Source organism: Lissotriton helveticus, chromosome 6, assembly GCF_964261635.1.
Source record: "Lissotriton helveticus chromosome 6, aLisHel1.1, whole genome shotgun sequence".
In the NCBI taxonomy this organism is placed as follows: domain Eukaryota; kingdom Metazoa; phylum Chordata; class Amphibia; order Caudata; family Salamandridae; genus Lissotriton; species Lissotriton helveticus.
The window spans coordinates 1,823,506,168-1,823,523,382 of record NC_136067.1 but is presented as its reverse complement, the minus strand read 5'-3'; the positions used below and the strand labels follow the sequence as shown (position 1 = coordinate 1,823,523,382).

Below are 17,215 nucleotides of genomic sequence, written 5' to 3'. Positions count from 1 at the left end.
GAGTGATTCATTGAATGCATCGATAGCTAAAACAGTTTGGGGAAGTGAAAGCGTACCTTTTACTTTAGGTAGTGCCGAGTGCTGGCAGGATCCATTAGCAGCGGCGTAACCATCAATTTGGATTCTGGGATATGAGAAAGATTGACATTCAGGGGCTTAATGGCGTGCAAATTGTATTTAACACTCGCTTGGAGAATTCGAAGAGAGATTGCCTACCTTGGTTTAATCTCTCATTTGCACATGAATGGGGCTGTTGATTTCAGCGTTCTAAAGGGAAAAACAAAGCGCAACCTTAGTGGGATGTTTTCGCTAGTTCAGTGCTAAACAAGCGCGTGTTAGTGCAAGTTGGGCAAATACCTGTGGCTGGAGCTGCTGCTCTGTACTGCAAGATTCGAATTTCTCTCAATAAAGATGGCCGCCGCTGTTTCCTGTTTGTTGTATGCCAAAACTGTACCGATGCATTGAGGGGCATGTAGTCCCATAAATCGCATTTGCTTAAAATTGGTCGCTGGGCATATCGTTGGCAACCCCGTATCGTAGTTTAAAGGTCGTGGGTACTTCCCTTCCAAATATTTAATGTATTATGTGTTTAAGACAAACGAATAACTGGGCTAAGATGTGCTAGCGTTTTAGGTGGCTTCTCTGGGCCGGTGACCTATTCTCGTAAGATAGAGGACCAAGACCAACGGGCAAACCAGAGATGTCTATCCGGTGCAAATCAGGACAGATGTAATTAAATATGCGCTATCTCAGACAGGTTATTCAAACCAGTCTGTGCACTGTTAAATTTTAAAATCAGATACGCTTCTTTTTGTAACAGAACGCGCTCAACGTCGTGGCATTTTGACCTAGAATTTATGGTGTACAAAACAGACCATTTAAATTCTTGTTCATTGTGCGACTTCTCGCAAAAATGCTCCACCATTGGAGCAGACATCACCTTTTTCTTAATTCGCGATCGGTGCGGACTTATTCTTTGGTTGACTTGCTGACTGGTTTTTCCGATGTAAATTAATTGGCACGGACATAGAATCATGTACACAACGTTCTTTGTTCTGCAATTAGAAAATTCTTTGTGCTTCCACTTGGTCGCATGGTGTACGAACTCATCGCCTTCTATTGTGCTAGAGCAGGCGACGCAGTTACCACACTTGTGGTGGCCCTCAATAGGCTTGAGATTCCATTGCGCCAATAAGTCGCTCTTGGGCTTGGGAATAACCACGTCAGCTCGGATGAGTTCCTGGCCAATGCTGCGGTTTTTTCTGTAGGCAAAAATGGGTTTGGAGAACGGGCAGCTCAACTCCTCCAACAAATGCCAATTCTTTAATACAGCCTGTCTTAGTTTGTGTGTGTCCGGGCAGAAGGTGGTGACACACACGAGTTTCTCCAAAGGCGCTCGCTGTTTAGTTTGTAATAAACATTCTCTAGGCGTGTATTTAGCACGCTTAAGAGAATGTTTGAGGAGCTTCCGTGGATAACCACGCTCTTGCATATCACAGCAAAATGCTTGGGCATGCAGCTCATAGTCCTGTATTTCTGAGCAATTCCGTCTTATTCTTAATAATTGCCCATAGGGTAAATTAGCTTTTAAACTGCGGGGATGTGCACTCCTATGGTGCAAAATCGTGTTTCTGTCGGTGTCCTTCCTGAACAAAGATGAAACCAACCTTCCGTACACACACCTCATTTCAATATCCAAAAAAGTCATCCGACTAGGACTATTCTCTATCGAGAATTTTATATCTCTATGCCTAGTGTTAAGCCATCCGTGGAAAGCCAATAACTCGGTCTGGCTCCCCTGCCACAGGAGCCAGACGTCGTCTATGTACCTGTACCACTGTAGTATTTGATGTTTAAAGGGATTATTCATTTCCATGAACCTTTCTTCATACTGCGCCATGAAGAGCACCGCCATTTCTGGGGCATAAGGACATCCCATGGCGGTGCCCTTCACTTGCATGTAGAACTGACCGTTGAAGGTGAAGTAATTTCTCTTCAGTGCTATTGCTGCCAATTCTAGAATGAACCTATACAAACAAAGATGCCCCCTTACTCAATGATTTGATGGTTGGTGACTAAATAAACAAAACCGTTAAATCTAGTCCAGTATATTTATTTATACCTTTTTTTTTGAGAAAATCTTTTTTTAAAGAAAGTTTTTGAATGACAAAGAAAGAATGCACAATAACAAAAAATTACTAAATCATTAACAAGACACACATCAAAAATTGTACACAAACAAACATCAAATGTTACATCCAACAACAAAAACACATTGCAGTGTCACAGTTTTGCAATATATTCAATTATTTCATGATCAAACAAAAATATATTTATATGGAGAGAGCCAATTCAGTTATAAGAGCATAGAAGCATGTGGCAATTATCTTGTGAAGCACACTAAATGTCGTAGTTAGCTCTTGCTGGATTTGCGAATTGGCTCTCTCCATATAAATGTTTTTGGATGTAACATTTGATGTTTGTTTGATGTTACTTGCAAAGCGTAGAGTAGCTATGGTTTCGATGAAGGGGCCGGTGCCTACACTTGCAGAGTGGTTCACTGATCTATCATACTGCAATACACAATCGGAGAACTACAACGCCCTTAGGCCTATAAAATGCAGACCTCAAGATATTTGGGAACCGTATCAGGCATATCTTAGACGCAAGGCTGCGGATGAGTCAGGGGTGGCAGATAGTGAAAACGAAGACGAGGACTGAATGGCTAGTGAGTTGCTGGCCGCATACGCTTCCCATCCCAGTAGGGAGGATTAGATAATTTGAATACACAATGTTGGGTGTGCAATATGTTAAAGCTAAATGATTTCTATCAAAATGGTCTAACTTAAAATGTGCTGATTATTTAATATGTATGATCGCCCTACCGGCAAGTGTCTACAAAAGATTGCTCAATGGGTCAGGAAGTGCTTCTCTGATTGTCTTTTTATTGTATACATAAGCTGTTTTCTCAGGTTATATACAACTGTATTAACAATTTGGCTACTGTAATGGATAATATGTTTAAGAAGAAAAATAAAGTTTAAAAAAATAAAAAGAATATCTGGAGTGTACCAAATTACAATCACATCTTATCAAATAAAGTTCCTTGTGGTGTGCCAAAGATATTTCAGAGCTCTTGCACGCGCACACAGTTCAGTGCTTTCGCCTACATTTACAAGGAACTTCAAAATGTGTGTATAATTCCTTTCAATGACTTGCTGACATAGCTTATCTACAGTGCACTTTGTCAACATGGTTTCTCTATCAGCAGTACTAATGATCCCCAAAAAGACTAGTAATGATTACTGCACATTAAAGTTTGGTTGCTGGTAGCTTTTTCGGGAACCCTCTGTCTAAGAAACATTGTTGTTTTCCTTGTCCCCCAAGTAAAGAGAAAGGAGTTCAACCCATAGTGGATAATACAGAACTTTCCTTGCTATGGAGAATGATACAATGTTAGACAGCTTGCAGGTCATCCCAAAACCTCAGTCATTGCCCATCTCTGGAAAACCCACAAACCCTGACAATCCAAGTCACCTGCTCACAGATCATTCAGACGGTCAATTCACGACAATAAAAAGCAACTCACAGGGATTGGGCTCAGTAGATGAGGTCTACACATTAGAATCTCTAAAATGAAGTCTGCTGTGAGCAACCCAAAGCCCACAGGATTCTTTGTCAACCTTTTGCTGCTATAGACGCTTGTTTAATCCAGAACTTACCTGTAGATGTAGTCAACAACTAATGAGATGGAAGATAAGGCTATTTCCTGAGGAGATCTTCATTAAACACTGGTTTTCCTCCGAAGCAGAGACCTCAATATTTAAGCGTCTGCTACAGAGTTTATCACAGTAAAAAAAGAAAAGAATGCATGCACCGGACCTTCTTACAGGTAAGGAATGGTCCCCTCAGTGATGGTGTATAGTAATTGATATTCGGCAATTGCAGAAAAAGCCCTTTATCTAGAGACATATAACAGGTTCACTGCATCTGAATCACCTTTGTTTTTTTGTGGAGTACCTTTTGGGTATAATAGGCCCATGTTCATCAACTGAAAAGTTTATTCTCACTTAGAAGGGCCAGGTGGTACCTATGTTGGTACTGGCACAGGAGGTTGAACCATCCCAGGGGCAAGTGGTTCAAATGACACAGTATACTACTTAACCTGCCTTGGGGCTTCAGAATGGACCACCCAAACCACGGATACCACACAAAAGACGGGTAACATCAAGGTGTCAGATGGAAGTCCACTTTGCTCTTCATTGAAGGAGTGGGAAAAACCAAGTTCACATGATTTATGACATGAGAGAGGACGGACACAGTCCCTAACAGCCCCTGAACAATTTAAGCATGGCCTTATAGTCATTTTCTATGACCGCTGTAAAAAAAGACTGAGGAGGTTAGGATACATGTTCTGGGAAAAACTTCTCAAAAACAGAAATGGCTCACCGGAATACAAAGGTGCTTAAAGGATGATAAACACTGTCATCTTGACCTCTGGTACTACTCTTACATGTGTATTTGTGTAGGACAATCTGAGTTGTGATGTCTTTCTGACTCTGAAAGACTCACTGGCAAATTATGCTAAGAACAGCAGACAAAGTGGGTCAAAACAGTCATACTGAGTTTCTCTTTGCCTGTGAAGTGCTATTAAGATATTAGACGGGCATTTACGGATGGTTTTGGAAAGTCATCTGACAACAGGAGTCATCAACTCTTCAATTTTTGCAAGCACCGTAATTGCACTGAAGACATGACAGACAACTGGCATTTACAGACCCTATAGGGCTGAAAGTCTGAGGGTTGGGAAAGGAACACACTCCGATACAAATAACAATGATAAAAAAATGTGGAAACAAGCAGAAAAAACAGATGTGGAGCCCTAAATGAAAGGCTAAGTTATACACTCAATGCCTTCATGGGTGCTTAGTGGCACCTTTAGTAATAACCACTCTATGGGAAGGAGGTGTTGTTGAAACACCTAGTGCCACTTCAAGTATACCAAGGTCCAGATCCCTGCGCAGGGGTCGGAATTCCGTGCTGGGTGGAATTTACAGCACATGGTAATAATCAGCTGCATTATATACCTCATCCTTCATTACATTTTGGCAGGTTAAATCCTCTGAAGTTTAAGAGGGGAAATCAAACTTGCATTTAAAGTAATATGCAGATTCAGGTGCATTAAGCATCACAACCTGTAAATTCCGAACCTTAGTGTGTCAGATTTTATAGGGTCCCATAAATAGCACTTGTTACCCCAATACTCTCAGAATCAGGGGGCACATGTTTTACTGGTGAAGTCTACTTCCCGGAGACATTTCTAATAATATGTGGGAAGACGTAATCATTAGAAACATACAAATTTGTGGAACATATAACTCAAATAGAAACAACCATTTGCAATGTAATCGGTCTCGCCTTTGGGACCTTACATGTATTTAGCTATGCAGCACATTAGCCTGGGTGCTGAAGCACTTACTGTTCTTTAACATGGAGGGAAAGTAAGCACCAAATTGCATGACACACCAGGTATGGGAACACATGGAGAGAAATATTGCCTTTCAGATTTGTAAAAATATTATTGTCTACGGGTGCTTGTGGAAGACAATTTCTATAGACTGGAATCTATAGAATGCTGAAGTGATTCTGATATTTTACTGACCTCTGCTGATCGTTTTCTATTAAGAAAATTAAATAGAGGCAGTAGTCAGAACATTTTAAAAAAGACGGTGCCACAGCAGAAATCAATTCTGGTATTTTACTGACCTCTACTGGTCGTTTTCTATCAAGACAGTTAAATAAAGGCTGTTGGACAAGCAGAAAGCAATTTTGGTATTTTACTGACCTCTACTGGTCATTTTCTATCAAGACAGTTAAATAGAGGCAGTTGAACAGAAAAAAAGACCCTAAGCGGAAGCAGACAAGTCCCAGGGCTGATCTCCAGAGCTCACAAAATAAATACACATATAAGTATATATATATATACTAAAGTATCTAAACGAGGTCTTGAATGCTTAACCTAAAAAGTGAAAGCAATTTACTCTAAATTGTATCAGTAACACATGCATGGAAAATCAAGTAAAATACAGGCTAGAATTCTTTAAAAAATGAACACACAAACATGATTTTTCAATGCAAAATATTATTTGCTGGCTGCCACAAATAATTACTTACTGCGAAACAACAGTACCCGTGGTGTAGGAGTCAACGGAGTTGGTGGTAACTGAGAATAAGCAGCATTGCCATGAGCTGTGATAACACTACTGAAGAGGCCAGAACCTTGTCGCACCGGGCTGAGCATTGGTGGAGGTGTGTAGGGAGGCAACTCCTGAGTCCTCACTAGCAGATGATCCCCCAAGATGCGAGGTGAGCGAAGCTGGCTTTGATACAGTGTGGCACCGGAAGTGGACATGTTCAGGCTGGAGGAGGGGGGAGGGATGAAAAGAGGTTCAGGTCTATGACGATACTTCTTCTTTTCTTGCTGAGGTTTGAGGTTATCTTCAGAGTTTTCAGCTGCTGTACCACTTTGGTAATTTTTTCTGATCGCTCCCTAAACACAAACATATATATTCAAATTCAAACTTTTGCTTCCATATCACATCACATTTCTATCTGACTGCCTCCACGGCCACAGAATACATAGGATCACCCAGTGTGCAAACCCCTATCATGTTCTAAATATCTGACCAAAATCACCAAAGAAACACTGCTTAGCAGGTGACACAAGCAGAATTACTGTGGCAGAGCAATAAGTACCACATTTTCCACTTTTCTCCAGATCCCATAACAGAATATAGTGCAATGCCTCAAGTAAGAGGACTGTAGGAGGGGTACAGTGCAAGGAGGCAAGCACTCACAGCAGTTGAGTCTGGGCTGGGTGCGTTAGGGCACCAGAGTGGAGAACACGTCATTCGCTTGAGTACCGGCATCTCGCAATCAGATACAGTGCTGGCACACTTGTCTTCAACCAGGATGCTGCTGACTGGCATAATAGGCTCAGCTGATTGAAGCTTTACAGGCACAGACACTGGCATAATGATTGGAGTGAAGTTTTCCACCTCTTTCACCTCCTGCTTTAGTTTTCCTACTTCGTCCTGTACAGGAGATAAAAGAATTTTAGAGATGGTCAGGTGGCGGCCAAGCACTTTTTAACAAACTTTGTTAAAACATATTAGCATTATTAAAACATAACCAGCCCTATTAAAAATGAGTATTGTCTTTTTAAGTTTACTTACGCAAAAAGGGTAGCAGTGAATTACACATTACAATTACCAGGATCAAACTGAAATTGGAATTACTGTCTCAAACAATTAGATCATGCAGAATAGTTGCTTCATCGTATTGACGGTTAAACATTGTAGGTCAGCTGAGAGTAATAAAAAGCGTATGCTCTTATACAAACGTAAGGAAGGCTAATAAACAATAAAAAACATCTGGAATACATTAAAAAAATGTTTTATTGTTTTTGCTTTATATAACATATGGCTACCCACGGGCCCCTGTCTATGTTGGAAATACAAGTCTTCTGGTGCCGTGCAACCCGTCCAAGAGCTTGACCAGTTGTGAGAGTTGGGAGTGAGTTAACAACAAGAATGTCAACTCCATAATTACTATTCCATGGCCTCCCTACTTTCATATATCGTCTGTTCAGCTAAATTGCATTTTTTTTTATTTATATATAGGTTTTGTATAGCGCCTGAATCACCCTCGAAGGGGTATCTCTGCGCTTCGAAGAGTGCTGTAGTAAGGCTGATGGGGCAGTATTTGGAAAATAGCAGTCTTGAGAAGCTTTCTGAATTGGAAGTAATCAGAGCATTGTCTCAGATGGATGGGGAGATGGTTCCAATAAAGGGGAGCGAGGTAGGAAAAAGCTTTCCCACCCAACCTTGATTTCCTGACCCGGGGGACCAAGAGAAGGGATTTGGCTCCTGAGCGAAGAGTCCTGGAGGGAGCATAGTGATTACGTTTCTCAGCGAGATAGGAGAGGCAATTAAGGCCTTGTGAACGGTGCAGCAGGTTTTATACTTAATTGGTCCATGCATGGCTCGGTGGCATCACGCCTCCACAATTTTGTATAGTGTAGTAGGTTTCACCATTTTCTAGCAATGTCTCACTTTACAATCATCTGCCCCAGCGAGAAAAGCAAAAGATTGTTTCATAAAAGGCCTACATTGTTAGGGATACCAGATAATTGTGATGTCATTAGGGCTCTGGTTTTGAATATTACAGTTAATTTACCTTTCCATTCCAAAATGTTTGGATTACTCTGCACCCCCAGACTCTGTAAATGAAGTATCCTCCTCATTTCAGATACCTGTCACTTGAACGTAGGCCCACCATGTGTAGCCTGCACCTTTAATTGTAAGCTCTTTCTAGAAATTATATCTAATTAGGCTTAGGCTCATTAGGATTGTCACTTCCCTTGGATGCAGGAAGGTAGCCTTCTAATCTGCATCTTCCGTGAGGCAAACCTCCCTTTCCCATGAGTTTCTAAGGTGGTGTACACAGTCAGGCACAATGTCAAAATCTAATATATGGCTGATATACCTCCTTCTCAACCGTGTTTCTGACAGTCCTTGTTGGAAAATGGTCCTCACTGAAGGGTCACCCCAAACGTTTTGACTTCCTTCTCCTCTATTTCTCACAATGTTTTTGTTGGCTTTAGGCCTCTAAGAACTTTATCACTGCCAACCAGTGCTTAAGCGCATATGCTCGCCTCTAAAAATGGTAACATTGGTGCATACACAATTGGCATATTTATTTTACTTTTAATCCTGTTCTAAGTGGTATACCATATACCCAGGACATGTAAATTAAATGCTACTAGTGAGCCTGCAGCACTGATTACGTTTCCCACACAAGTAGCCTTTCAAACCTGTCCAAGGCCTGCCATTGCAGAGAGCCTGTGTGTGACGTTTTACTGCCACTTCAACTTGGCATTTAAAAGCCTTTGCCAAGCTTTAAACTCCCCTTTTACAACACATAAGTCACCCCTAAAGTAGGCCCTAGTTAGCCTACAGGGCAGGGCGCAGTGTAAGTAAAAGGCAGGACATGTGCTTTTAAATGTTGCCTGTCCTGGTAGTGACAAGCAGCTAAATATGTTTTTCACTAATGAACAAGTTACTTACCTTCGGTAACGCTTTTTCTGGTAGATACTATATCTGCCTGTGGATTCCTCACCTTGTGAATACCCCCCTGCGTCAGCAACATTCGGAAATTCTTTTTTTGTAGCCTCGCGCCGACGTGGACTCCTGACGTCATAGAGACACGACCTCGCTCGCGACTCCGCTGACGTCACCGACGCCTATAATAGGCCCACGCCGGCGTGATGACATCAGTTCCGCCCTTTTTTCCGTGCCATCGAGGCACACGGACGGACCAATGACAGTAGAAATATACAAGTATACACAGTACACAGTACTCAAAGCAAAACACACAGTGTTAAGCAAAAGCAGGAAAGCAACTGAAACATTTCCTTGACAACAAAATATATATATATTACATTACAGTAACTCTGGCATAGAAGAGTGGACAACGGGGAGGCGGGTGGGTCAGTGAGGAATCCACAGGCAGATATAGTATCTACCAGAAAAAGCGTTACCGAAGGTAAGTAACTTGTTCTTCTGATAGATACATCTGCCGTGTGGATTCCTCACCTTGTGAATAGAGTCCCACAGCAGTCCCCACTCCCGGAGGAGGGTGTCCACTCTTCTAAACCAGGAAATCCTGAAGAACAGAGCGAGCAAAGTGGCCGTCCCTCCTCACTTCGGAATCCAAGCAGTAATGCTTCGCGAAAGTGTGGAGGGAAGACCAAGTTGCCGCCCTACAAATATCCTCAACAGGCACACCTCTAGCCAATGCTGAGGTTGAAGACTTAGCTCTAGTTGAATGAGCCCTTATACCCTCTGGTGGTTCCTTACCGGCCAAAGAGTAGCAGATCTTTATGCAGAGGACGATCCATCTCGATAAAGTTCTTTTATGGACCGCTCTTCCTTTCTTGCAGCCAGCAAATCCAACGAAGAGCTGGTCTTCCAAACGAAAGTCCTTGGATCTGTCCAAGTAAAAGGACTCCGCCCTCTTAGGGTCCAGACGGTGCAGTCTCTCCTCCTCCTTGGAAGGGTGAGGGGGAGGATAGAAGGTAGGAAGGGTAATGGACTGTCCTAGATGGAAAGGAGTCACCACCTTAGGCAGAAAAGCAGCCCTGGTCCTAAGAACCATTCTATCAGCATGAATGGTCAGGAATGGGGGCTTGGAACTAAGAGCTTGAAGCTCACTAACCCTCCTTGCCGAGGTTATTGCAACCAGGAAGACTGTCTTAAGGGTAAGAAGCCTCATGGGACATTTGTGGAGAGGCTCAAAGGGAGCACCCATCAAAAAGGTCAATACAAGATTCAAATCCCACTGAGGCACAATGAAAGGTGAAGGAGGGAACATATTAGTAAGACCCTTCAAAAACCTTAAGACCACAGGAGACTTAAAAAGAGAAGGCTGGTCAGGCAAGCAGAGAAAAGCCGACAGCGCCGACAGGTAACCCTTTACCGTGGCAACCGCCAGACCCTGCCGCGCCAAAGAAAGAGCAAATTGGAGAACATTAGACAAATGGGCCTTCAAAGGATCAACAGACCTTTCCCCACACCACGTGACAAATTTCGACCATCTATAAGAATAGATGGACTTAGTGGAGTCACGCCTGGCTGACAAGATGACATCCACAACGTCAGGCGGGAGGGAAAAGGAATTCAGGTTGCCCCGCTCAATCTCCAGGCATGAAGGTGTAATGTCTGGAGGTGGGGGTGTAGAACCTGCCCCTCCATCTGAGAGAGGAGGTCTGCCCTGAGAGGGAGACGGAGCGGCGGGTGAGAGGAGAGGTGGAGTAGATCTGTATACCACACCCTTCTTGGCCAATCCGGGGCGACCAATATGACTTGGGCCCGGTCTTGGCGAATCTTCCTCAGAACCCGAGGAATAAAGGGTATGGGGGGAAACGCGTAAAGGAGTTGACCTCTCCAACTCAACTGAAACGCGTCCCCCAAGGCTCCTTGCATCGGATACTGGAGACTGCAGAACGACAGGCAGTGCGCATTCTCGTGAGTGGCGAACAGGTCCACCCGAGGAGTCCCCCACATCCGAAAGATGTTGTGAACCACCTCCCGGTGAAGCCTCCACTCGTGGTCGGCAGAGAACTGCCGACTGAGACTGTCTGCACGAACGTTCAGAACCCCGGCCAGATGATTTGCCATCAGACAAATCTGATGGTCCTGAACCCAGGACCAGAGACGCAGAGCCTCTCTGCAGAGACACTGCGACCCTACCCCTCCCTGCTTGTTGATGTACCACATCGCGGTCGTGTTGTCCGTCAGGACTTGAACAGACTGACCGCGAAGGGAAGGGAGGAAGGCCTTGAGCGCCAAACGTATCGCCCGCAATTCTAGAAGGTTGATGTGAAACAACCTTTCCTCTGGAGACCAAAGGCCCTTGACCTCCAGATCCCCCAGATGAGCACCCCACCCGAGAGTGGATGCATCCGTTATCACCGTGGCCACCGATGGGGGAAGTTGAAAAGGCTTTCCTTGGGACAGATTGCCTTCCACGCCCCACCAAGACAGATCCGCTGCAGCTTCTCTGGAGATCCTCACTGACTCCCTGAGATCTCCGCTGTGCTGATACCACTGCTTGCGGAGGCACCACTGGAGCGCCCTCATGTGCCAGCGTGCATGGTTGACCAACAGAATGCATGAAGCCATCAGACCGAGCAGGCGAAGGACCTTCAGGACTGGAACGACCGCTCCATTGTAAAACAAAGGAATCATCTCCCGTATGTCGCGAATCCTTTGAGGGGGAGGGAATGCACGACATACGGTTGTGTCCAGTACCGCACCTATGAACAGGTTGCGCTGGGAGGGCACCAGGTGAGACTTGGGTACATTTATTGAAAAACCCAACCTGTACAACAACTGGGTTGTCTCCCGCAAATGATGGAGCACTCTCTCTGACGACTCCGCTTTGATCAGCCAGTCGTCTAAATAAGGGAATACAGGAATCCCTGACCTTCTGAGATGTGCAGCCACCACTGCCATCACCTTGGTGAAGACTCGAGGCGCAGTAGTAAGTCCAAACGGAAGGACCGCAAACTGGTAGTGCTGCGATCCCACCGTAAAACGGAGATACCTCCTGTGCGACTTCAGGATTGGGATGTGAAAGTAAGCATCCTGCAAGTCGAGTGACACCATCCAGTCTTCTTCTTGCAGCGCTTGAAGAACCTGAGCAAGGGTGAGCATCTTGAATTTCTCCTGTTTCAGATAGAGATTCAAGATCCTGAGATCCAGGATTGGACGAAGCCTGCCATCCTTCTTCGGAATCAGGAAATACCGGGAGTAGCATCCCTGACCCCTTTCCTGCTCTGGGACCACCTCTATCGCACCTTTTCTTATCAGAGTCAAAACTTCCTCTTGCAGAAGAGACAGATGCTCCTCGGAGCAATACCCTTGGCAAGGAGGGAAGTTGGGAGGGAATTCCCGAAAGGGAAGGGCATACCCATTTTCTACAAGATTGAGAACCCAAAGATCTGACGTAACCGATTCCCAATCCTGTAGAAAATGGGTAAGCCGGCCCCCAACCGGACCCACATGATCCTGAATGTCGGATCTAGGGCTGCTTCTCAGGGGCAGGAGGGTTGGAGGAAGTGGAGGAGGAAGAGACCTGACGTCCACGAGGACGCACTCTTTGCTTTCCCCTGTAAGACCTGTACAAGGAGTTTTGCTGCTGCTGTTGTTGCTGCTGCTGCTGCTGCTGGCCTTGCCGGAAATTCCGAAAGGCAGGGCGGCCAAAACCTCTGAATCTTCTGCCAGTTGAAGAGCCTCTCACTTGAAGACCCAAGGATTTAGCAGTCGCCCTGCAATCTTTAAACCTCTCAAGGGCCGCATCAGCCTTCTTCCCAAAAAGGCCTGAACCATCGAAAGGAAGATCTAATAATGTCGCCTGAACATCAGCCGAAAAGTCAGAAGATTTCAACCAGGCAGACCTCCTAGTAGCGACAGCAGTGCCCATAATGCGCGCCACAGAGTCTACAGTATCCAAACCGCTCTGAATGACCTGGCGAGCCGCTGCCTGAGCGTCAGAGATGACTTCCTCAAAATCCTTCCTGCTGTCATCAGGAATTTTTGGAACAAGAACATGCAAAGAGTCCATCAGAGCGTGTAAATATCTCCCCATCAAGCAAGTGGCATTTGATGACTTCAATGCCATACTGGCAGAGGAGAAGGACTTCTTTGCCACCTGATCCTGCTTCTTTGCCTCCTTCTCAAAAGGAACCTGAGGGAAAGCACTAACGTTCTTCTTGGAGCATGCAGCCTGAATGACCAAACTCTCCGGTGAAGGGTGAGAGGTTAAAAAGGCAGGATCATCAGGGGCAACCCTGTATCTTCTGGCTACACTTTTAGAGACAGCTGGAGCCGACAAAGGTTTTTTCCACACCTCTAGAATGGGCTCTGTCAGAGCATCATTGAAAGGAAGAAGAGGTTCCACCACTGAACTCGGAGAATGAAGTACTTCAGTCAGAATATTAGATTTGAATTCTGCTGTAGGCAAAGTCAACTTAAGGAGACTGGCAGCCTTCCTCATAATCAAATGATAGGGTTGAACGTCCTTAGAAGGAGTGCTAGAACCTGATGGTAACTCCCACTCTGGAGAGAAATCCAGGCTTCCTGCTTCTGCCAAATCCTCAAAAGTATCTTCATCCAATTCACCCTCTTCAAGGTCAGATTGTGAATCCAAAAACCTCCTTTCCTCCAGAAGGCGCTGAGCCTCTCTTCTGGATCTCATCTTGGCCCGTTTTGCCATCGGATCCACCACCGGCTCCGACGGATTCGGAATCGACGTCGGGATCGAATCCGCAGGTTCAGAGGGATGTGTTCTAGGCCGACCCGGAGCAGGCGAAGCCGGAACCGGCGTCGACGGCTTCGGTGGAGCCGGAAAATGCCACGGCGGTGTCGGAGCCGGCATCCAAGGCATAAACGGAGCCGGAGGGTAGGAGTGAGGGACTCCTAAGCTAAAAGCCAAAGGACCCATGGGACCCGAAGGTGCACCAGAGGGGTACCACGACCTCGAAAAGACTCCATACATCGCGTTGAGAAACGCAGAAGGGTCCTGGCCTGGGGCAGGAAATGGTGGATGAAAACCTTCAGGCCTGTCCCGAGGAGCGTTCGGATTCGGCTCACCTAAGGGCTCGGAACCCTCATCCTCACGAGGCTCCTCCTCATCTCGGACCGGGGACGGCGCCGGAGATGGACTCGGAGCCGGATTCGTAGTCGGAGACGGAGCCGGAGACGGCGCCCGTGACTCAGAAGGGGAGGCCTCACCTTCAGGTTCTGGATCCGAAACCTCAATGGTCACCACCTTCGAACGAACCTTCGGTGACCTCGACCTCGATCCCAACTCCTTACCAGAACGACGTCGGGACTCATGTCTCCTCTTCTTATGTTTCCTCTTTTTTGAAACATGATCCGAAGCCGACTTCGAAGACGACCTTCCTCGAGATCCAGACCTCGACCTCGATCTCGACTTCGACCTCGCCCTTCGAGAACGAGACTTCGACGATTTCCCCTTTCCAGCTTTCATCTTAGCCACCAGGAGCTTCTCCTCTCTCTCCCTCAGGGCCTTCGGGTTCATCTTCTTACACGAAGGGCAGTCCTCAACATCATGGTCCGAGCTCAAGCACCAGATGCAGTCGCTGTGTGGGTCGGTAATGGACATCATTTTGCCGCATTCTCTGCAGGGCTTGAAGCCGGTCTTTTTCGAAGACATTGTCGAAGAGACAGGATACAGAGACGCAGAAAATGTTAATAATATAGACAACAAAGTATCCGTTGGCTACAGAGATTCCCGATAACCGTTAGCGTCGACGACGCGGAAAAAAGGGAACTGATGTCATCACGCCGGCGTGGGCCTATTATAGGCGTCGGTGACGTCAGCGGAGTCGCGAGCGAGGTCGTGTCTCTATGACGTCAGGAGTCCACGTCGGCGCGAGGCTACGAAAAAAGAATTTCCGAATGTTGCTGACGCAGGGGGGTATTCACAAGGTGAGGAATCCACACGGCAGATGTATCTATCAGAAGTGAGGACTACACCTCTCATAGGTTAACTTTGGGAATTCCTTAATTTACTTTTAAGCTGTACTTCCTGATTACAAAGCAGTGGCTGTTTTGTGTTTTATATCTTTGGAAAGGTAATGATAAATCCTCTTTACTGGTAAAGTTAGATTTGACATTATTATGTTAGAAATGCCACTTTTTGAAAGATCTGGCTTGTCAGTTCGGGCTGGACTGTTCCCATGAGGAACAGGGTCAAGACTGTATTGCCATATGGCTGGGCCTGAACTGGGGTTGCGAAGTGAGCTAAAGAACGATGATGGATTCAACTCAGATCTGTGACTGGGGGTGAGTGTCTTAAAAGTTTCAGTGCTCCGCCTATCATCTCCTTGTGTTTACTTTTTGAAAGTGGACCTTTCTCTGCTCTTACAGCTCTGTGTACCTGCAGCCTGTCTCTAATACATGTCTGGAGTGGGTGACAGCTATACTTTGTGCTTTCCCTCTAGACAGGACAGCCACAAACACAGGAAGGTAAGGTATGTCCGAGTACTCATCTGAATTCTGATGGCTCTTCCTGGGCAGGAAGGGAGTGAGGGGCTGACACTTAGACCTTAATAGGAAGTGCCATGTCCGCACACAAGGTGTTGATTACCCCCTACTAGTCTGGAGCCAAGGCTGGGAAGATAGGGCTTATGTGCACTTCAAAGACCCTTATTTGAAGTCAACCCTACTTCAAAGGCACAACTGGGGATATGATCCCACAAAGTCAGACACTTCTGGACCTGTGAAGTGGTCTGCCAGGAGGAAGGACTGCTCTGCTGCTACAAGGACTGCCACTGTGCTAGTCTTCTGCTCTGGAAGAACTGCTTTCATGCTCTGCAGCTCTGCTGCCTGCTACCCTCTGTCCTGTTGAGGAAAGGACTTGGCCCATCTCGCTTGAACCCAGAGTGACTCCAAGAGCAAGCTGGCTTGCCCCCTGTTCTGAAGTCTCAGGATCTGCTCCTTTTTACATGCTCACAGTTCATAAGTTGTTCCAATGTATATATCCCTCTGCGCCATTCAGCCATTCCTCTAGAGATTAGGTTCTTGCTGTGGACCGCTGTGTATTGTTTTCGCACCACCCTCCAGTTCAGAAATACAGTTATCCGCTTTGTAACTCTGCCCACAACATTTTACTGGTCTTGCAGCATTAGACCTAAATCTATCCCAATTTTGCCAATTCAAAGTCCACGGGAATGCTCGAAGAGGGTCCAATTCCCGCTCACACTTGTTCCTTCAGGCCTGCACTGCCATCAGCAGGGTGTAGTCTATTTGCCCATTTTCCTTGGGTTGTGTAACAGGATGTTTTTATTGCCAGATTCCTGCCTATTGCTTATGAGGTTACTGGTTATTGGGCTTTTCAATTCCAGTCACACCTTGTAAGTGTGGCATCATAGTGATCATCAGGCTTGGTTTCACAATCAGACTGCTACGTTACAGGACTACAGAATGGCATGCAGATGATTACAAGAAGCCAAGTGGAGCACCTCCTAAGTTACTCAGTGCAGATTCACTGTCTTCCACGGGAGACAGGCTGTATATTTTTCGAAGCTGTCACAGCTACACATTCCATTCCGTCAATTCGCAGCTGGGGAGGTTTTGGAAATCACTAATAACCCACACAGGAAGGGAGCCTAAATGGCACCCTCATGAAGATCCAATGGCAAGGAAACTGCGGTGACCCTCTTTACTGCCCTATTGGGCTATTGACCAAAGTCCAGAGCTCACAGGGAAAAGGAGAAGGATGCCTCCTTTGTTACACCCCGTTGGGAGTACAATGCTTGAGGGAAGGAGGAAATGCTGTACCAGATGCACAGAGGCCTCTTAATTCTTCTCCAGCACAGTCTCCATATCACCTTCAGTCATCCCCTGCCTATGTATTGTCTCCTGAAGTGGCCTCCCACCTTGGTGCTACTATGGGACTAGCATAAACCGTAGAGGCGGGGGCTTTTGCTCGGTGGTGGCCTGCACTACAACTCCCTCAGCATGGCAGGTAGTAGCGCAGTTGGACAGAGCAGCGCTGTCAGGAACTTCAATAGAGTATGCATCTCCTGTTGTCTAAGTACACGAGGATTCACACACAAGGACTA

The 17,215-nt window shown here is 45.8% G+C and overlaps 1 protein-coding gene across 2 annotated transcripts in view; it reads right to left on the bottom strand.

The window, feature by feature from the left end:
• The window catches only part of TRERF1 (transcriptional regulating factor 1), a 521,224-nt gene that overhangs the window by 191,194 nt on the left and 312,815 nt on the right, over positions 1-17,215 (bottom strand). For both annotated transcript variants that reach the window (XM_078649717.1, XM_078649716.1), the window contains exons 7-8: positions 6,858-7,094; positions 6,175-6,550 (exon numbers count right to left, since the gene is read on the bottom strand). In XM_078649717.1, coding sequence (XP_078505843.1) covers positions 6,175-6,550; positions 6,858-7,094 — 613 coding nt within the window. The remainder of the gene's footprint in view (positions 1-6,174; positions 6,551-6,857; positions 7,095-17,215) is intronic.